General features: G+C 36.0%; 1 protein-coding gene across 1 annotated transcript; it reads right to left on the bottom strand.

The window, feature by feature from the left end:
* Positions 1 to 254: 254 nt before the first annotated feature.
* On the bottom strand, positions 255 to 19,786 carry NDUFS4 (NADH dehydrogenase (ubiquinone) Fe-S protein 4, 18kDa (NADH-coenzyme Q reductase); the record flags this gene model as incomplete). Its single annotated transcript, XM_010292127.1, has 2 exons — positions 255 to 431; positions 19,695 to 19,786. Coding segments are annotated over 2 exons (269 nt in total), but the record flags the coding sequence as incomplete, so codon positions are not given.
* Positions 19,787 to 23,183: the final 3,397 nt, after the last annotated feature.

The raw sequence follows: 23,183 nt of genomic DNA, 5'->3' as shown, positions 1-23,183 counted from the left end.
CCACCAGAAATGTAATCATTGAAGTTTCTGATTGTCAACACTTTTTTCAAACTCTTCCAGATCATGTTGTGAGCTAAAATCTGCTTTTAAATGTAATAGATCATTAATCATACCACTAACAAACCCAATCACTTACTGTAAGTACTATTACAAAACAAGTAGATTTACACGTAGGAAGGACATTTCAAACTTACAATTACATGACTAGTAAGAGCCAAATATAGAAGAAAAGACTTTCCAAATTCAGTAACTACTCACGTAGATGCCCAGCCCATTAAAGGGTTCTCCCAGCGCTCCCTGTTATCAAATTCCATCTTCCATTTCTTTGTATTGTTAACTCCTGCCTGCATTGCATTACGTGCTGGAACAAAAATGTGAACTTTTCTGGTTTTGATGTGCTCATCTGGAACACCAGTTAAAGCAGTGATATCCTACAAAAAAACAAAAAAGGGATCACATTAAAAGCTTGTAAAATAATACTGTTTATGGTTTTTACATAATTTCATGCTTTATTTTTATTTGTTAAGTTACCAAAAAAAAGAAAAAAAGGCAGAAAAGTATGTCATGAGTCCAGTTGTACAAAAACAAAGCTGATACATGTTGGGGCCGCTATCATCCTGCTTCCCCTGTCTGAATTAGATTTTGCATGGATCAGTTACCTGAACCTGCTCATCTCCCAGCTACACAACTGCTAGTGCCAGAGGAGGGACAGGACATTCCCTTCCACCCTCTGACCACAGCTGCCAAGTCAGGACTGCTCCAACTTGCACCACCTAAGGCAAATGCAGAAATGTATAAACTCTTCTTTCTCCCTTAAAGAAATTATTAGAGCATAGACTGAAACATTGACAAATCCTGAAATTTTACATTACCATTAGGACCCTAAACATCATATGAAAGGATTATTCACCAAAATCCTAGCCAGCCAACTGTGTGCTGCCATGTAAGTGCTTTCACTTAGGCTTAGGTCTGCATATAATTAAGAGGCACCAACATCCATGCTGACTCAAGATGCTATGCTTAGCATGAAGGAAAAGGCAGGAGGTTATCTTTCACACAGCAGTCTAGTGATTGTTTGAGACTGCAGAGCAGGTACTAGAATTCAGGTCTCATTTCTCTAACCATTAGTTATTACATAAAATTGACCCCCTTGTCATGTTTCAGCTATGAATATCAGCTTTTGAGAGTCAATTCTTCTGTTGATGCTCAAGATCAAGAGAACATTCGACATTGGTAACATTCTTTGGTATTTTTGTGAAGAACAAGAGGATTCAGGAAATTCCAACCTTCAAGGGAAAAAAAAAAAAAAGGCTTGTAACATTGTATGTACACAGTAGTAGGATACTCTCCTCTGCTACGGCTTGGCTTGTGAGCCCTCAGCAACTAAACCTAACAAAGATAAAAACTGAAGGATCACAAAACCAGCCTAAAAATATTAACTGACTTTAACAAAGAGTAAGAAGGGGAAAACCTCACAAGAATTGCTCTGAAAAATTACCCTCAGCAGCATCTGATATAATCAAAGTGAACTTTCTCGCTAAAAACTAAATAGTAATTACATAAAATTAACCTGTCAGTTCACCCTAGTAGACTAAAGAGTGAAATCAAGCATCAAATCCATCTCTAAGGATGCTAAACTACTCCTGTTCCTTACATACTTAAAAGGCCAGTGGGAGCTCCTTGGTCTCGGTCCCAGCCCTCCCCTCCCCTCCCCTCCTCTCCTCTCTCCAGGAACAAATAGTAAACTGGTAAAAGTCAAAAAAAGTGCAGCAAAACTTTGGGCATATTGAACTCATCTCACCAGTACTGCCATGACTTGAATTAAAAGGCAAACAAGTTTAAATACTTTAAACACTGTGGCTTTACATGTCTGTAGCTACTAACTTTATGGGATTTTGCTTTGTGGCAAACTTAAAAGCTTTTGGTTCTGTCACCAGATCATCCTTTGAAATGTCTCATTTTTTGTTTTACTTCAGAGAATAAGTTTCGGGAGATCAGTCCCTAAAAACTAAACAAGGGAGCAAGTTTAAAGCATTTGACTTGCGTTTGCAATTAGAACAGCAGGGGAAACAAACAAGCTAGCACACTAATTTTCCAACTTCTGACATTTCTACTGAGGCTACCAAAAGAAACTGTCAAAATATCTTAACAGTTCCATTATAAATGCTTTCATTAGGACCAACTAATGTTTATTTTTAATATACCTCTAGCAGTGATACGAAAAAGAAACACTACCAGTCACTGGGATGTTGCAACACATATGTAAAACACCTTCTGACAGACTGGCATTTCTGACTGCTGAAGCTTAAACCACAGATTTAGAAGGAAATAGCTTAAAGTTTTCTTATTTGAATTGGCAAAATGCTTTGTTTAACAAAAAGGGGTTTTTACCTGCAGGAAAGTTTGGTGGGGCTACAATGTTTCAGCTTGCCTGTTCATAGCAATAGGCTACTACATTAGCCTTCACTTCTCTATTTAACAAACATGCACATTAAGAAAATGTCAAGAATATTCAGAAAACATTTCTTTTTCTCCTCTGAAATAATCAACTACATACAAAAATTCTGTGTTTGTTATCATCAAATACCTCCAAATATGCAAGCTTCAAAATAGCTCAAAATAATGATTTTTTTAAACTATTATAATTCTCAACAACTCATATGCCCATTATGAATTTTTTATGCTTCAGATTTAAAGGTTTTTGAATTGTTCCAGGATTATCTTGAATTATTAAAATAAGATACTATGTTAAATAACATTATGGACATAGGCAACTACTTCTTTTGAAGCCTCCACTCCAGAGAATCATAAAAATACTACAGATTACTGCATAAAGAACACAATCTAAAGAGTATTAAAGACCAGCAAATGCTGTATTTATGAGTTAACCATAATAAAGAAATGCCTAGACTTGTTCATCTGGATGAAAATAAAATCAAAACCCCAGACAAACTGTAAGTCCCTTCAAGCCATGTTTTTTTGGGCACTCAGTTGGCTCCAAATCAAAGTTATTTCACTAATAATATAGGATTCATCCCATAAAAATCTTTTCAAGGTGAAAACTAAAACCTGCCTACTTACCGAAACTAAAATATCTACATGGTGTTGCTAGCTCTTCATACTTTGATTCATTACAGCTAGTTTCCATGCCTTCTGGGAATCTAGCAATTGTTTATTGATATCTTCCCCATTTTAAAGCTGGCAATTGAACAGACAGTTGTTAGGACAATGAGTTTCTGGTTTCTGAAGCCCAAGTTGTCCTGACATAAAATCACTGTTTTTGCTTGCTGTAGACATGTAAGGTACTGTAGCATAGCTGAGCTGTTGCCAAAGATATGGAATAAAAAGGCTTGGCATCTATCACATACTTGACACCTAAAGAGCACAGAAGCTCTAAAATTCCTATTCCCTGTAGGCGCACTCTTAGTCTAGACAAACTGATTTCTCACACTTTTAAAATGCATTACAACACTCTATTGTGATCATTTCATCCACACAGCTCCAGCTAGTGACAGAAGAACCTGTCCTTTAAGCGACATTTCAATGGGCTAAAGCTCCCGCTCCAAGATGCCATTAAAACAATATAATACTTGAAAAGAACTATGCTGCACTGGGTTGAACTCTCTACTGTGTCTTCAGTGCTTTGTTCTGAGTTCAAGTTCTCATTGAAACTACCTGTGAACCAACTTTCCAAAACAAAGATGTTTTTGACAGCTGGTTTCACATTCCTATCTCTCTCTTTTTAAGTGTTCCTTACTGAATTTTGCTATATTAGCATAGTAAAATATTAGTGAGGTGTTTGGCATTTAAAATTCTAAATAATAAGTTGACAATATAAAAGACTTGAGATTTGGATTGTATAGATTTGCCTTACTAAAAATTAACAACCCTGCTTCTATATAGAGGTTGCATTTTTTAACAGCAACCTCTGAATTTTTTTGTAATTAAAAAAAATTAAAATACTCATTTTGAGGCAGTTTGGCTCTTCTTGGAAAGCTGAGACGGTCAAAACACTCACTTTTTTTAAACAGCAGAAATCACATCAAATTCCTTACAAGTTAAGAGGAAGTTTTGTCTTTATTATAACTTAACACTATTTAAGAACACTTGTCATGGTAGAAAGCCTAGTAAAGCTATTCTGGAAAGAGTAATAAGAAACAATAACTGTGCTATACAGCTGGGAGAAGAACTGGTTCATGGAGGCATTGTCAATGAAAGCAGTATGCAGCATGACGATACGAGCATTTCCTTCTTTAAGTACTTCACTAGTAGCAGAAATTCCAAATGGGACAAGAAATGGAACTCTGTAATTCAAGGGAAAAGAGACAAAATGGTTGAAAGTATCTCTGAAAACAAGTGTTTTTCAATAGATGGGTCAGGTGTGCATAAAGGTGTCCTGTTTCTCCTATGACATTTCTTTCCACACATAGACAAAAACTGTACATAACAGCTATCAACTATCTACTGTTTAGCACACTGCCCCCCCTCTTTTTTTTTTTAATAAAGGAAATAGGGAACAAGCAATGGGAAGTTGATGTCAAAACACAGAAAAACCTCCCAGCAAGCTTCCAGCAACCACCCAGGATTTAGAGTCTTGCTAGTTGCTCCCTTTTCAATACCAGAATTTCACACATTTCAATGACCATTATGACTTCAAAGAATCAAATTTTCATCATTGTCCGTCATCTGGCGGTTGATTTGTATAAAGGAGTTCTTCTGCATGCACTCCAGACAAAAGGCTCCTTACTTTCGTGGCTATATATCAAGTTTAAAAGTTTTATTTGTGACAGTTGTGTCTGTGGTAAATTAGGGTAACACTGAAGGAGTGCAGCTGCTCTGCAGGAACCTCCTTTTTGGCATCATTTTACTTAAAAAAAACCTGAATAATTAGCTTCTGCCTTTATTAAACCGCAAAAATGCCACTGGCCTTAGTAATTACTTCCGGTTGCCCCACCTACTTAACCTCAATAGTTTACGCTTGTTAGAAAGGAGGGAAAATAGAAGTTTTCTGTACTTTATAGGAGTTTACAACAGCTTTCTCTCTTCCCCACCCCCAACATGTTTTACCAGACTAAGTGCATAAAGTTTTGCTATAAATTCATGTTGCAATACATTTTCTTTAGGAGCTGTTATATCAAAGCACAGAACATCTTGCATAATACCCACAAAATAGCTGCTGTGAAAGGAGCTTTTTATTTAGTGTGTTCAGCTGCTTAGGCTGTAAGTCGGGATGAGAACATTTACGTTTCTACATTTCAATACGGTATTTTTGAAACAAATGTAAGAGAACAGAATATACTATGCAAATTGTAAGTGGAAAAATGGAGCAGAATGAACTAAGCGTGGCCAGATAACATTTATCTAGCAGCTACAGACATAACAAGAGGAAAAAAGCATATTTGCCCTTAGGAAACTCCGTATCATTCAGAATACAGTTTTCTTTCAGGCTTCACAATTGTTTTGTGTTACCACAGTAATCAGTGAACAACATGGTGTTACCTATAATGTGTTCTTCCACCTAAACATCCTGTAGAACGATTAATAAAGAAGTTGAGAAAAGATGTGAAAGAACTGTATTTTAAAAAAGAAAACCGAACATTGTAAACAAGGAACAGGCTTCAATACTAATGATTGCATGAAAGCCTCTATTTAAAGAAAATCTCTTTCCATAAGCAGTTTTGCAGAAAACACTAAAGAGAAACTGCATATGGAGAAAAGGGTATGCTGAAAAGTGGGTCTAATAGAAGCAGAAATTGTCACGTTCCTGAAATCAATGTAAGTCCATTATAATACTTTTCAGACTACTGACTGCCATTATGCAAAGGAGGTGTCAGCATCCAAAACAGTCCAACATTTGCAAGTGCTGTTAGCTGCAGCAAATTCTATTCATCAGCTTGTATTTCACAGCTGAGAAGATACTACTAACAGCCATGATGGCTAAGCATTCACTGTTGTCGCAAAACCTCCTTGAACTTCCCTGTCTTCCAATGCACAAAGGCTCACTCCACTTTCCCAATATTTTGCATGCCCAGTATTATTCCATGCTGCTTGCATGAGATACTACAAACATAATGGCATAACACATCCCACACACCATTAAACCAATGTCACTTGGATTTGTTCAGAGAGAACATGATGAAAGAGTAAATGGGAATAATTCATTGGAATTCTATAAATCCCAGGTGCTCTGTAGAAACTGGAACACAACTTCACACTAGTAAGTAGAAAACTTCCCCCGCCCCAGCCCTTCTTTCACATCTTAAAGCACTTTACTTATAGTCTGCACTACATTCCTAAATTTGGTATTCACATTTGTCTCCTGCAAAAGTCATAGAAAGATAGTATTTCTAAAAGGGATTAATGGTAAAAGTTATGGCAAAAGCTGCTGAGTTGAGCTTTTATTAGTTTAAGCCATAATACTAAAAATAAAACAAAAAATCTCAGATTTTATACCTCTCAGTGCCCTGACAACCCTCAAAACAAGAGAGGCATTTTTCTTGTCAAACATGCAAAAACTACCTATCATTCAGCCTACATTCTTGATGGATAGGTAAACAACATTTTAGAAATTTAAAAATGAAACATTCAAAACACATAAGTCCCACTTTCAGCAGACAGATATTTCATGTTCAGTATTGCTTCTCTGCCAAGAAAGAATAAAAGAGCAAAACAAAAATGATTATTTATTAATAAAATACTTTTTTCCTGTAACAGTATGTCTTAGTTTTGTAAATGTTGTCTGGGTAAATACCATGAAATTAAAGAGAGGGGGAATCAAATATCTGGGTTTACACTTTACAATTTCTCCATATGACTGAAATTAAGAAAATCATTATTAAATGGAGGAAAGTAGGGGCTGTCTGGGGAGAAGAATATATTTTATAAAAACAGATTGATGTTGCTAGTAGTAGTCATCAGAGACTTCACTGTGGTCATGACATTGTTCAAACTGCGGAAAAGATAAAGAGCGTGCTTATCTCGAGCAAAGTAGGAAAAAAGTCTGAATTACAGGAGATCTTGTAAACTACATTTTCTTCTAACACAGCAAGATTTTGAGAGAACATAGTTTCTAGAACTCATTCAAAGCAAATGTAAGCAAATCTGTTGCTTCCACACACAGACAAGTGGCTGGGTTGTTTTTTTTTGTAATTACCTATGAGGCATTTAAAAATAGTTTTCTACAGCACACAACTTTCAAGCATTGTGTAAGTATTTCACAAACCTCGGATTAAAAACTGTGCAAAAAATCTATTAGCAAGAATGATAAAAATAAATAAGACTATAGTAAAATTGGGGGTTTTATTATAGTAAAATTTCAAATAAAAGGAGAGGTAGATTTAGTTTACCTGCATTTAGAAAAGGAAATAAGATAACTGAGCAAATTAAATAATCTGATTCCTCTTAGAATTAATTTACAGTTTTGGTAACACTCTACTGCTTTACTACCATAAGTAACTCTTCCTACAGACAGTGTTTCAGACAAGAAGAAGCCTTAAAAGAAAGAAGACGGAAGTACTAGCAGCTAGAGCCTACCTAGAATAGACAGTTTTGTACTGATTCCCCTGATTAGTTCAATTTTGTATATACTATTAAATAAATAGTATATTGTAGTTCACTTGTAGTTCACTGATGGTATATTCTTTCAAACTAAATTTATTCACTTTGCATTTCTGATTATTTATGCTATACTCCTAGCATAAATTACAATAAGCAGGCTGGCTTGCAAAGCTAAACATAGTATTTCAAGAGTATCTTGCTGAATTATTCACTAAAGATGACTCTTGAGCTTACAGTCTATAAAATGTAGTTTTGATCATGGAAACTCAAAGCCCCAACAGCAGCTTCAGGTGGGGTCTCCCATACCTTAAGTGAGAGCCAAAATTCAGGCTACTCTTGCACATTAGGAAAAATTTCTGTATTTTTTTGTGTGTTTCTGATGACATTATAGTAAAGTCCTTATTTTTAACATTCATTAAAAGCACCTGTATTTATAAAATAAATCATAAGCATATGACTTCAGTGAATTTTATAAAGTTACTGTTTTTCAGGAATTCTGTCAGGAACAAGAAAATTAACAGTTCTGATCTGCTTTATGCCCATTTGAAAACCTGACAAAGCTTCCTTTAAAGTACCCATTAAGAAATTTTCCAAATAAGGCCCAGGTAGAGTTCCCAAATACGGGCATGACTTGTTTTATCATCTTCAGCCTTTGGAGGGGAAGGGGTCTAATCTGTGCTATATGTGTGGCTGGGGTGCCTTTTCTCAGTTTTGTGGAAAGCTCCCTTACCAGTTCATGCTGCAAAAGACCCAAGGGTACATGACATTCAGAGCATAGCAGTGAACTGGGATGCTACATAAGCAGTGCAATTGCTGCTGTGAAGCAGGAACATCTTCGCCAATTCATACTGTAATCCAGACAGCAAATGTCCTAAGGTCTGAGCTGTTGGGTTCAAATTTGGATGTACAGCAAAGTCTTAAAACTTGATAACTCTAATAAGACTTTCTATGATGAAGTCGTAAGAAAAATTATCACTACAGTATATGAAACACCCATTACGGATTCAGTTTTAACTAGCTAACAATCTCCCTGGGCTGGCAGCTAGAGCAAAGAATACTAAAAATTTTTTTTTTTTAATTTCATTATCATGCGTTCTGTTGTTCTTTTCCTTTCACCTCCCAACTACCTCTTAATTACCTGTTCAATGGTAGCTGTGGAACACCATTTAACTTTAAGGGTTACAATTTAACTATTTAGGCTTTTGTTTATTAAAAAAAGACATTCATCAAAGGTGGGGGCAGAAAAAAAAAGCAAAAGGTAGTGTTTTAAAGTTTCACTTGACAATGCTGTCACACTAGGGCATGGGCTGTTACTAAGAACAATATCAAGAAATCCCGAGTTCATGTAAACCAACGCCTGCCTTCATTGTGATGCATGTTCTCTACTCTTTACATCTCCTTTATAAAGAACGTGATTTCTGTAACAGAACTTTGCCACACCATTACAAGTAGTGTGAGACATAGGGGAGAAAAGCAGAAGCAAATCCTGAATCAAGAAATGCAAATTTAGAGCAAAATCCTTGCATGCTTTTTAGAACAAAAGTTGCATTTAAGAAATTACAAGGAAGGCAGACCTGTTAAAAGCTGTCCCATACCCTAATGCAAGATATAATGCTTCTATGTAATATGCATGGACTTTAAAAGTTGAAAGCAAGTGCTAAATAGTGTACATAATTTCCATACACAGCAGGTAGTGAAGCAAGAGAAGGACTGACACAGTTACCCTCGTTAAAGAAGATGCACAATAGAGAACTGTTATGCAGTGTTAGCATATTGAAGGTCTATGCATCAGGGATGTTGCAGCTATTAACAGCTTAAATATTCACTATATTTTGTTAATTAGTGCATACAGCTTTTAAGCCTTAAATGTGTTTTAGAATGTTCTTTTCTAACAGTAACGTGGTCATTATTCCCTGTTGGGGATGGGAAGAGTTGATGGGCCTTCAACTGTTTCAACATCATCAGTAAAATACGCAGCTTAATACCACTGTAAAAAACCAGTTTCTTTAAGATTATCTATATGGTTAGTTAAAATGGAAGCCTTCTACAATCTCTCTCTAAAAAATGGAATCATAAGTAGAATGTTATTAGTGTTACTTCACAAACTGGTTTTAGCTTGTTCTATTTAGAAGTCTGTCCCTGTAATTTGTGCTTTGGCTTTTATATGGTTGGCCTTTAAGGTTATTTATAGTACAGAAATCATGGTCTTATACTTCCTGATACAATAGAGAGAAATCATCACCAATCAAATTCAGTAATTCAACTTGATACATCACATCTTTCCTTTCAGTGTCCTGTTACTGTGGGGGAAAAAAAAAAAATCAAAGGAGAGTATGATGTAGAATTGTGTTTACTAAACAGTGATAAAAAAGTAAGAATTTGTATTGGAAACAAACATTACAGAAGAAGGTATTCAACTTCTGACTTATCAGAGAACCAGAAGTAGTTGGCCCAAGAATGGTTTCAAATGCAGCAGATGTTGCAACAAAAATGTGGTCCTAAGAAAATGCACCTAAAAAAAAAATACAAACCAGAAGAATAAAGAATAAAACACCAATGCAAACTACAATTTTAATCTTAGAAAAGCTTCTGCCTGGTTAACATGCTTTGCAGTGAAACCTTTAAAATATACGATTTATGATGGTGATGTTGGCCTGTATAGAAGAATACTGTTATTTATTTTTATACATTAATATATGTGCACATCTATATATTAACCTGTATGGAAAAACTATGCACTTCTTCAGATGTTTGTAACCAGAATTACTCACCATAGTCTTCATTTTTTAAAAACATTTGCAACACGATTATAGCATATTTAAAAAAATATTGCATTTGGTATGTCTTATCAGCATTTTGTAGAAATTCCTTATAGCTCAGCTTCCTCTCACTTCTTAATCCAGTTTTCAGGCTAACACGTCATAGGATAAGTTATTTCCCCATCAAGCGAAGATTTTCTGTTGCGCTAAATGTAAGCCAATGGGCTTTATGGAGCAGATAGAACCGAGTATGCCAAAAGATACATAAGGGATTGAGCAATTTTTTTTTTTTCTTCACAACACAAGAACTGAACTGCATTTTAAAACTCTGAATCTGAACATCAGATGCTCTCTCCATGGTCCATGTTCACACTTAACACAGGTTAACATTCCTAATTTGAGAACACAGCCATGAGAGTAGTTCGAAGACACCTCATAAACAACCTGTCAAACAGTGGAAGAGCATTTGGTTCTGTTTCATCATTGATCTTCTGAGTAGAAAGAGGTAGTACTGAAGAAGCAGCAAGCTCTCTTGCAGCATGACCAAGATGTTCAAGGATTCCCACAGGATTACTGGGCTTTCCAGACATGGAAAGCTCTTCCTTTCTGACTTGATAAAATGATTCAGCTAGAACTTCATGACTAGAAACAGCTTTCAAGTCTGTACATAGAACTTCGATAGTTAGGCTAGGGTTTGTGTCTTAAATCTACAACTTAGATATACTACAAAAATGCAGAAAGACACATTTGATTGAACAGAAAAGCAAGTGCTCTACAAGGAATTGTTTATTCACTATTGTTGAGAGGACAAGAAGAATTCATGTCATCTACAGAAGTATTTCATAACAGGAGATACTACCTTAGGTGTTCAGAAAAGGTTCAGATAATGGCATTGTTTTATGAGAACATGAAAATACTATCTAGTCTTTAAAAAGCAAAATTACTAAACAAAACAGCTCCAAAAATGAAGTTATTTCTTAGTCCTATTGATTACTAGACTGTATCAATGGCTTACTTTTATTCTTTCTAGCAGATTAGAAACATTGCTTGCATATTTAGACTTACAAAACCAAACAAGTATTTACATGTTGAATAACCCTTTGGAAGCCAGACAAACTAAACATGGCATAATAACACTCGTTTAATTTGTTCTGAGCAGCCATCATAGCAAGCTCTTCCAAACTAGTATTCTTTGGTAGAAAATGAAATACTACGTAATGAAGCAAAAAAAACCCTGCCTGCACACCCTTGGAAGAGATATATTCTTTGACCCAGTGCTCCAGACTAAAGCCTTGAAATTTTTGCACAAGAATGCTGCATGAAGGAAGCCCAGACAAAACAGACACTCGAGATGTTAGAAGGTTGTGTAACCTCAATCTCAGACACTCCTCCTTCCAATACTCAGCACAGATAGCACTACCATGCACCAAAAGAAAAGGCTCTCAGACAAAGAAATCCAAATACCTTACCCTATCCTAAAAGTAAAATAAACCTACATAGGGATGACAGTGCAATTGCTCTCATTGATACATTTATACGAGGTTCTGGGGTAACTGCAAAATGTGTAGTTTTCTAAACCGAAAATTATCTCAAGATGAAAGTTAGTAATATAGCAATATTTATTCCTCTTAAAAGGTGATAGCAATTTCTTTACTTGGACTGTCAAGAGTTATAGAAAGCTTCTTTATCATGGGGAATAACTTGTTGCCTGCAGACATTCTTACAGAAGGCTCTTTATTGGTATCCAGCCAACCGGGTTTTCTAAACCACCGCAAGCTTCATCAAACTACAATTGCTTACAAAAACAAGTTGTAGCAAGCAGGATGAGTTGAGCTAGGCTATTCAGACTGAAGAGGGATTTAATCGCCAAACAGCAAAATATAGTGAATTTGCAGTTCTGAAAATGTGTACATAGCTAGATATTCAGGTAACTTATACACATAACTACACCTGAGCTTGCACTGTATTTAAGACCAAATGCAACTACCAGCCAAAACCATAAAGAAGAAACTGTCAAATTATTTAAATTAAAAAAAAAAAAAATCACTGTTTAGAAATAAATATATGCTTTGGCACACCAGCGTGGTGTACATGAAGTGAGAAGGATTATCACAATACCCAAAATCATTAAAACCTTTAAACATTAAATTTCATATTAGCTGCTTGACAGAGTTATTCCAACAGTTTTTTTCCCCCCCATAGCAGTATTTCTTAGTCTTCACTGAGGGGGAGTCTGCGGGAGAGGGGAGGGGGGAAGAAAGTCTATTAAAAAGTTATTTTTCTCTATGTTTTGCAGCAAAAATGCAGCTTCACAAATAAACTATCAGTGAGCACAAAAAGTGAAGGCCTTTTAAGTATTTAACTCTATGCAAGTCCACTCTTAAATTAGACACTTCAATAAAAGTAGATGTTTATGTGTTTTTACTTGCAAAGTCTTCTCTTCTGAACATTTCTCTCTTACTGAAAGCATGCATTTAATTTTTAAATAATTCTACAATGTGTTTTTATACATTAAACACCCTCTACACTGGAAACTAGTATCATTCAAGTGTCTCACATCACAACTGCAGATGACAGAATGCAAACCAAACACTAAATATTGCATATGAAGTGAAATAAGAGGACAAAACACACTGTATCAAATATTTTATAAACCACCAGCAAACAACTTTTATCTTGAATCCCAAGTACAACACGGTTCAAGTAAGCTGGTCACCTGCTTACTTGACACAACTGTGATAGAAGAAATTACTTCTCCAAACCACGGGCTTCATATACAATGCCATTTTGGCCAAAGCTAGAAACTGTTTCTCAAAATGTATCTGCAAAGTAAAGGGTGGAAAAAACACTTTTATTAACCTCACTTTACATGACAGGTTTATTAATTTTTCATTATTCTGAAGCTAAATGCAAGCTGCTGATCTAACTGAGAGAAAAAAAACATAGAAGGAATACAACTTACAAGAGAGAAACTTGGGACTAAGGGCAGGGAATGGGTAACTCTATCTGAACGCCCCCACAGATTTCCATCCTGGTACTTTGTACCCTTTGAATATGACAACTCCCATCACAGAGCCATACATATACGGCACACAAAAATCTGTAAGTTACATTCCTCATTTAAAGACGAATGCTGTCCTAAAATGAATCCCTTATCATAACCAGTTGAATAAATACTGCAGCTAGAGTGGATTAAATGAAGAAAAGATTATTCTAAATTCTTTTCTCCCATTAAGTTACTTTAGGAACAACTTGAACTCACCCTCAAGGAATAACCCACATGGGGTTAAGAGCATTTTGAAAAACCAAAACATAGAACATCCATGATACACTTATTATCTAACACAGAGATAATGCTTGGAGAATTCTTGGATGAATAGTAGTTTTAAGGAAAGGAAATCTAGTAAGCTTGTCTTTAATAAATGCATACTTTGCCAAGTGTTTCTCTTCACTGAGTTGCTCCTATATACAGTCTTCAAACGCAATGTCACACTGTCTCGCATGTAATTTTACGACGTATTACTGCTTTGATTTTCAGAGTAAAGTGTATTAAATACTCTCGGTTCTTGGGAAAGGCTGCTAGCAATGATCACTTTAAAAAGCATATGAAAGCTTGAATTGCTATGTCCTTTGTTTCACAGTACGACAGACTATCAGACTGAGATCTGAAGAAGTTTCATTAGTCCAGGCTATTTTTCACTTGGTTGCTTACTTTATTTCAAGCTGCAGTATTATCACTGTTTATTATAGTAAAGTCTGTGCTTCTCTAATCAAAGAAAGATTATACAATTTCACTAATTTCTAAGCCTAGCCAAAGTTGGGATTTGGATGAAGGTGAACAACTATGACTCAATCCTGAAAACACCATGTGATGCTTGCTAATAATGCAGTCTTCTAGAAAAAATGGACTGGAGTGTTTCTGCAACTTTTTTGCTGAAGAGGTTTATATTCTAAGAATCCTATTAATACACTTCCTGGATTATCCAGTGGTAAACACTTAAAACAGACACTAACTGCCACCTCTGGAGAGCCAAGAAGAAGCTGCTAAGATTCTTGATACTGATTTCACAATAGTTGTTAGAATCATAGAATCATTTAGGTTGCAAAAGACCTTTAAGATCATCGAGTCCAACCGTTAACCTAGCACTGCCAAGACTACCACTAAATGATATCACTAAGCACCATATCTACACGACTTTTAAATACCTCCAGGGATGGTGACTTCACCACTTCCCTTGGCAGCCTGTTCCAATGCTTGATAACCCTCTCAGTGAAGAAATCTTTCCTAATACACAGCCCATTTCCTCCCACCCTATCACTTGCTACTTGGGAGAAGAGACTCACCTCACTACAACCTCCTTTCAGGTAGTCGTAGAGAGCGTTAAGGTCTCCCCACAGCCTACTTTTCTCCAGGCTGAACAACTCCAAGTCCCTTAGACTGTCCTCACAAAACTTGTTCTCTAGACCCTTCACCAGCTTCATTGCCCTTCTTTGGACACACTCCAGCACCTCAATGCCTTTCTTGTAGTGAGGGGCCCAAAACTGAACACACTATTCAAGCTGCGGCCTCACCAGGGCCGAGTACAGGGGTACAACCGCTTCCCTACTCCTGTTGGCCACGCTATTTCTGATACAAGCCAGGATGCTATTGACCTTCTTGGCCACTTGGACTCACTGTGGGCTTATGTTCAGCCAGCTCTTGACCAACACCCCCAGGTCCTTTTCCGCTGGGCAGCTCTCCAGCTCTTCCCCAAGCCTGTAGCATTGATGGGGTTGTTGTGACCCAAGTGCAGCACCTGGCACTTAGCCTTGTTGAATCTCATACAATTGACCTCAGCCCTGTCCAGATTCCTCTGCAGAGCCTTCCTACACTCAAGCAGATCAACACTCCTGCCCAACTTGGTGTCATCTGCAAACTTACTGAGGGTGCACTCGACCCCCTTGTCCAGATCACTGATGAAAATATTAAACAGAAATGGCCTCAATACTGAGCCCTGGGGAACACCACTTGTGCTGGCTGCCAGCTGGATTTAACTGCATTCACCACAACTCTTTGATCCTGGCCATCCAGAGAGTCTTTCACCTAGAGTACACCTGTCCAAGTCATGAAGCAGCCAGTTCCTCCAGGAGAATGCTGTAGGAAACAGTGTCAAAGGCTTTACTAAAGTCCAGGTAAACAACATCCACAGCCTTTCTCTCATCCACTAAGTCCACTTATTAATTCGTTTTGGCTTAGGCTGCTACAGTGTACAGCATTTACTGCTCTTCTTGAACATCACCTGAAAAACGTGAACTGCTCATCCTCAAAAAGGGGTTCAGATTTTCTGCGCCCAATTTGGTATAAGCAAGTTATCTTCAGTGAGTTATGCGGAGTTCATCTACACTCAGAAGGAAACTGGCCCTCTGCTGGGGTTCAGTACTGAGACCTCTGAACCATTACCCAAAAAAAGGTTAGTTAACAGTACAAGCAAAACAGAACCACTTCAGAACAGATGCTGAAATGTCAATAGCATCACTGTATTTAGCCTATCATGCTTGTAATAGAGTCCGTCACTATACATTCTTACAATGCTGCAAAATCTACTTTAGTACCATTTCAGTTGCACTTGATAGCACTGCTCTTGAATGCTTAATTCCGTGTAGCAACTCATCCTATTTTATCTTGCCCTGATACAGAAAAAAAACATCTGTGAGATGGCTGCAACTAATAGCTGATCCTTAACCACAATGTTTCTTAGTGTCTCCCCAGTGACCAAGCCCTACAACTGTTCTTGCAATAATTTTTGCTTTGAGCTACAGCATATACATTATTAGTGGAATATTATGCTTTAGAGATGCAAATGGTATTTTCTGGCAGTTGCTCTAATTTTGAAATGTTCTTTCAATATTGGTATCATTTATCCACTACACAAGTCCTTTTATTAGCAAATATTTGGAGGTATCTTCCAATTACAGATGGCAACTTTCATGGAAGTGCCTAGCCTGTAGAAACTCCAGACTAGACACCCACAACATAGTGTTACCAGCACTAACTGGAAAGCCTGCTTAAAGCACACATCCTGAACTGGATGACTTGTCGCTACAATAAACACTATTGATGTACCCTACTTACAATAACTGAAACAAATCACAGTAATTTAAAACATTTCAAACCCCCATTTTAGGTAAAACCACTGAAGCTTTTTATAATGATGATGGAAGCTATGTTATTCCATATGCACAAACAGTCAAATCATTTGGAACATTACCTGAGGGATATTTGCTGCCGACAGCCTTTGTCCTCTATAGCCCAAATTTCCTAATGCAAGCAGGGTCTTGAGAGACTACTTTTCACACAGCTATGTGCCCAGACTCTTGGAATATGACCTAATTGGTGGTCAGAGATTCAAAATGTGATGCAACAACTATATTTCTGGTTAGCTTTGTTCATTTTGTATGTTATTTTCTTCGGATTTAACTGTTCATTACATTATTTTATTCAATATCCACTGAAAAAAGCTAGTAACTGAGACAAAGATGAGTTCTACACAAGCTGAGCATTTAACTTCTTTTACATTTAAGAGTCCCACTTTTTTCTAATATGAAAAATGAATGTGGTCTAAACTACTGTTATTTTCTACTATTTCATTAGAACTCATTTTTCTGTTGTATTCAACACATGCTGGGCTGCAGTAAGAAGGTGACTGACTACTGCTTAATAATTCAATTTGTGTTTCCCAAGATAAGGAATATTTTAGTACTAACAGAACCAAATGGGACTCTAGATAATTCAAAGCAATCCCTGTTGATCAAGTTCTAGCATATGCATGTACACATAGGAATATAAGGTCTACAAAAGCTCTGGAAATAGATTAATGCAACTACAATATGCAGTTGAAGTTTTCAAATAACCACAGTGTTACTCTACTAAGCCTTGTAAACATCAACTCACAGAAGAGCTCCGTTTCAAAGTAAGTTACAAGAGGAGTAAGGCAAACAAGGATAACCATATGCCATTCTCCCCGTTTGTGCTGCTTCTTTCTGATACACGCATAAAAAGCACCCACAAGGTGATGCCAGGCTTTAAAAAAAAAAAAAAAGTATGACAAAGGCAACAAATCCATCAAAATATGATTTAATTATTTCTAACAATAAGATGCATATATCTGTCAGTAACACAAGAGGATGGGTCTTTTTAAATTAAAAGTTAAAGGTCAACTTCTGGCATACAGTTTAACTACAACTTGCATGGAAATAATAGTTTTATGATGCTTAGCAACGTTATTTAAAAACCAGAAAATTAATGTAATGCATTAAATTAGTTTTAACGGGTTGCAATTAATCCTGCTTAAAATTGGGGAATACATTGCAACAACAACCTAAAAAAAGTTAATACAGTACTCTGCTTTTCGATGAGGTTTAACAGGTGTCTAGAGAACTTCTAATCTTGAGAGAGTTGAAAATCACATCAAACCTCGTTGTGAAGACTTTCCTTGTTAATGGGATATAACAGAACATCAATCATTAGATTGCATTATGGAAAACTCTCAAAAAACTTAATCTACAACTGAAAATTAAAAAAAAAAAAATCTAATTTTCTATAATTTTGTTTCACGTCCTACAATAATCTGAAAAAAAAAAGATTTGTACATCTAGAATGTGCACCTACATGCACAATATTGTAGAAAAATACTATTCAGTCTGACGCTTATCCTCATACTTGAAAGTGCTGAGGATAAAATGATTTAGGTACATTACATGTATCAAAATTAAACAAAATTACTCAATGGCTGCTACGAGATCTCAAAAAACCCCAACCTAGCAACTATGATATGCGTGTCTTCAACCTGATGAGAACATATAATGACATTAGAAATAACCACTTCACTTACAATTCATTTACACTAAGGGAACAGAATAGTTGTATTTCAAATTAGTATTAGTTTAACTCAACTGGACATATAAACTCTCATACTTAGACAAGGTAATGTACAACTTTAACTGAGGATAATGTACATTTAAATACAAAATGGAATACAGAAGAGCATTTTGCGGTCTTCACATTGTAGTTTCTTTCAGATCTATCCATCATACATCTTTTCAGATGTATCCATTACCTGAGGTCACAATAGGGAAATGTGATACTGTAAATTCAGACACTATAAAAAACTCTATTTCGTTTTTTTTTAATGGTGAAGAACAGTGCTACAACAATCCAACACGATGCATAATTCATTTAGGGAAAAGTAGTTCCATTGACTTGGCGAATCTTACGTAGTGACTCATGAACTCTTGTACCTGAAACTAAATTTCCCGAATCCCAAGTTATGCAACTAGATTAGCAAGATAAGCATGTTCACTAGAATACAGTATTAATTTTTTCCCTAATTTTTAAGCCCAAAATTGTGCTGTTACTTTTTAAATTCAGAAAAAAGTTTACAGCAGAACTGTATTTTTTTACCTGCGAGTAGATTATTATGGCGAAATCTGTATCATAAAGCAGAGAAAAAAAAGCCCTGAAGTAGGTGTGCTTTTTTTCCAACAGCCTGTTAAACTTCAGCTGTCTCAACTTGTAGTTATCATTACAAATGTTCAATTTATAAATACAAATTCCAAATATTTCTTAAGTAGTTAATATAGATTATGGGAATCAAGAAAGTACATACAATATGAACTGTCTGGTACCTATGATGGGAAATTTTTTCCTTAAGATTCAAAAGCGATACGAAAACCAATGAAAAGCATGCTTCTGCTGTGACGCATTCCCCCCAGAAGTCTTACAAAAATTATACTATTGAATAATGTAAACATAAGTGTCAGGTTGCATCTAGAGTAACAGACCACACATTATGGAAGAACTTACAAGAAAAGATTGCCAAATTTCTGATCTGCTACTGATTAGCAGAAGAATGTTATGCATTTGTTCCTAGTTGTAATCTAATCTTCATGCATATTCAAAAGTTACAGTATATGTGCATAGTAACAATAATCTTGCATGATGGTTCTTTACACAGCTTCCTTAGTAACATGGGTCCTAATGAAGATAATTTCAGGAAGATGGCAAATTCTGTATAATTTCACTATACAGAAAATATACCCAGATTTCAAAAAGAACAAACTTGTTACAAATTACAGCTCATACTGCTTTTTGGCCATAATATAAAAGTAGTAACAAGGTACTCATCATTTTATATTGCTTAACACTTTCAATGCTGTATTTCCTTCACATACTTATGTTTTACTGATGTTCTCCTTTTAAAAAAGTATGAAGGACTGTTGCTTTGTAGTTCACATTTATACAGCTTTCCTAGAAGAACACAGAACACCATACTGAATGCCTATTGTGCAGAAATAACCCTGAAGGCTGTATCATAGCAGTATGCAGTAGAAAACCCTTACCAATTTTTCATCAACTGTGATGAGTTGCGTGTCTCGAGTTTGGTCCCGTGCCAGCCGCCATGTGGAAGTGCTCAGTGACCTGCGGTGCAAGACTTGAAGTTAAAAAATGATTCATGCAATGAGAAAATAGAGGCAGACAAATCTTACATAAACAAGTTACTTTAACAATATCCGTCTTGTAAAAAAAATTGAAGAGGGAGAGATGAGGGCACAAAAATCCTTTTTCTCCCCAATTAGTTCTGTCTGCTGAGTTTTTGGCAGACTCCCACTTAGCAGTTCACAACAGGCTGCACTTTATGTCAGCCTACAGGCTCTCTGTCACAGAGACTGCCAGTGGCAAGGACTGTACTGCTCTATATGAATGTACAGTAGCTGGTTTGTCACGAACAGAAAAATACAAGGCTGCTGCAAGCATTCTGGAACTCTGATCCTTAAAATAAAGGCATCAGAGGAAAAAAATCCTAATCTACTTGTAATGGTAAAGCTCCAGTTCTATACTTTAACAACAGAATATCAACAAATTAAAAAAAAAACACCAACAAACAACAAAACCATCAACAAAACAAATACTAAGCTGATAAACAAAATCGTCTGCTTTTGAGTGCGCAAAGCTCACAACTATTTTGCTTCGTTTCTAAACCTGTATGGGTCAGCTTATTCACTTCCACAAATTTGATTAGTCTTTTTGCATAATTACTAAATCTGTAAGGTACAGATGGAAACACAGAACCCAATTCCCTATCACTGAATTAAGTAGTAAAATTTGTCCTTAATTTGCATTATGTCACTAATGTCAGGATTGGGTCCTTTGAGTACAAATCAACTTTTGGCAAAATAATACAACAGCAAGTGAAACTAGCCAAAAAGTCCAGTTCTCTGAGCTAATAGTGCTTCACATTTTATTAACATTTTAAACAAATGAGGCACAAAAATACAAAAGTATAGACAACTGAACAGTAAGAGGGATTAAGGCACTTCCGTTTCAACTGTTCTTCAGAAGATTACATAATTTGGGAAGCCAGACATACTTGCAGATGCAAATGAACTTTGAGATTTTCCTATAGGATACTTACAATCATACTTATAATTATATATAATTTAATGCTATTGGTAATGTTTACCTAATTTTTGAGGAAACCATCCGTAAGTGCCTTCAAAAACACCACAGCTTTTAAAGCCAAATTTGGAATTTGAAACTTGAGACTTTCAGAAAATCTGCAATACTATCTAAACTAACTCCTCCACACATAAACTATAACTACTAAATAGTCAATAACATGAATGGTGTCTCAGGACCAGAGAACTTGCACACAATCACTCAAAACCTGCAGGATTAAAAGAACGTATCTTCTACCAATCCATGGAAACATGGAAGACCTAACAGTCCCAATGACACAAGCATCTACCATGTCTTCTAATCTCAAATCCCTCCCTAATTTTTGTCCATTCTAGTGAGAATGCATTTGAAGATATTAACTTGATAATTTAATTAATCTAACTGCACTGGATTTAACACATTAACTAAACAAGCCTTTAATTTTCAAACAATATTAGCATGGTAAAGCTTTTAGGAGGTAAAACCTACACTAGAAAGGAATTTGAAATTAGTGCCTATAAAGAAAGCCACAAGAATCTTATAAAACTAAGGGACTGGAACAAAGTTCAGTTCAGCAATACTGCAAATGCAGATTCCCACAAATCTATACTTCTAACACAGATTACACTCTACTAAATCACCTTCCATTTGCCAATAACAACTTCAAAAAATCTCCACGTCATAAAAAACAAATTCAAAGCACAAAGTTTATAGAATCACTCAACTTTGTGACATGGACAGACACATCCATTCCTATTTAAAATTACAAAATCTGCCTAGAAGCATACTTTGAAGAACGAAATGAAGCTTTCAAGTGCAAGGGAATATAAAAATTTTATAAACATGGAAATGATAACTACTCAGATAGCTCAAAATCTCTGTCCCAGAGAGCTTCTGGCTTAACACAGCTGTCATTTTTTAATTTGTACATGTAAAACAATACATCATAGAAACAGAACAAACAGATACTGCAGTATGCTACAAGAAACAGATCTTAGATGGTCCTTATTCAAAAACACAAAAACACACCAAGAGAGAAGTTATCCTAAAAGCCTTCAGAATAACAGCATTACACTTGAGTTCCAGAGGTAAGTAGCTGAAGCCACAATATTTCCAACCTTAAACAAGGCAAAAAACATTTTAATTTATTTTAGGAAAACTAGTTTCTCCCCAGGAACTTTAGTGTCAAAGTAGTATTCTACAAGTATTCTAGAACTTCATGCAATAGAGTGTTCACTACACTACTTAATACATGGCCAAAGAAGGACATTGGATTATGCAATCAAATTGGTCCTTTCTGGATAGAAAATAATCTAAACTATGAATCAAGATGTTCTCTGAACCTTGCTCTGTGTAGAGGTCTGATGAATACAAGAAGATTTGAGAATGCCAGGATCTAAGTAGTACAGGCTGATCAGAATCACACTTTTTCTTGTAATATAAATGCCACTTGGAACAAAATGTAGCACAATTCAGTTTGAAGTTGGTTTGGGGTTTTGTGTTTGTGGGTTTGTTGTTGTTGTTTTTTGTTTTGTTTTGGGTTTTTTTGTTTTAAATTTGGAAAAGCAGTAATCAGCTCTGAAAACTATAAATGCCATGCCCTTCCAAAATTATTTCCACTCAGCATTATGTCATTTGACATGGTTTTTACTGAGATGATTGCTCATTTTGGAAATTTCTATATTTGCAGGGGGAAAAAAAAGAAGATATTTCATACCATTATAGTTAATAGGGAAGAGCAAGGTAAAAATCCTACCAGATTAAAGGTGGGCAGAACGTCTCTCTGAGATGCCTCTACCATGCATACACAGGGAGCTGATTTTTTTGCACAAGTTGTCACTGTCAATTGGGATAAATTGCAAGGCATCACACCTTACAGCTCTCCATGATGTTTCAGCTCTTCTACAAAATCAGACAGACGGTTTACTAACCTAAGTCAGCTTCTGCTCCTCTTCATAATTTTTCAAAACCATTTCTCTTGACTACACCACCCTGGAAAAAGCCTAACTGTTACTGGAATTTGCAACCTTGTACAGTTCTTAAATGCCCAGTCTTCTGTCCATACCTGGATTGCAATGAGTTGGAAAGAACATACTTTCCCAAAGAACCTCCTATTTGAAAAGTGGTTGAATACTGGCATTTGGACCAGACTAGGAATGTGAACTGTAAGTCCATGGAGGCGTGTCTGAGCAAAATTACATAAACCACCAGTTTTGCTTTAAAGATGACAGTCTGTTGATATTTCCATTTGTTGCATCTCTCATAGGAAAGTAACCTGGATCTCAGAAATACCAGCAACTCTGAAATATCATGTCATCTGAAATACTACTATTTAGAAGTTAGTAGAAAGTTTATATGATTCCCAGAGCACTTGTTTAATTTTCAACAAGTTT

The sequence above is a fragment of the Phaethon lepturus genome, unplaced genomic scaffold (genome assembly GCF_000687285.1).
Source record: "Phaethon lepturus isolate BGI_N335 unplaced genomic scaffold, ASM68728v1 scaffold4158, whole genome shotgun sequence".
NCBI classification, from domain to species: Eukaryota; Metazoa; Chordata; class Aves; order Phaethontiformes; family Phaethontidae; genus Phaethon; species Phaethon lepturus.
This window is presented reverse-complemented; position numbering and strand designations above follow the sequence as displayed.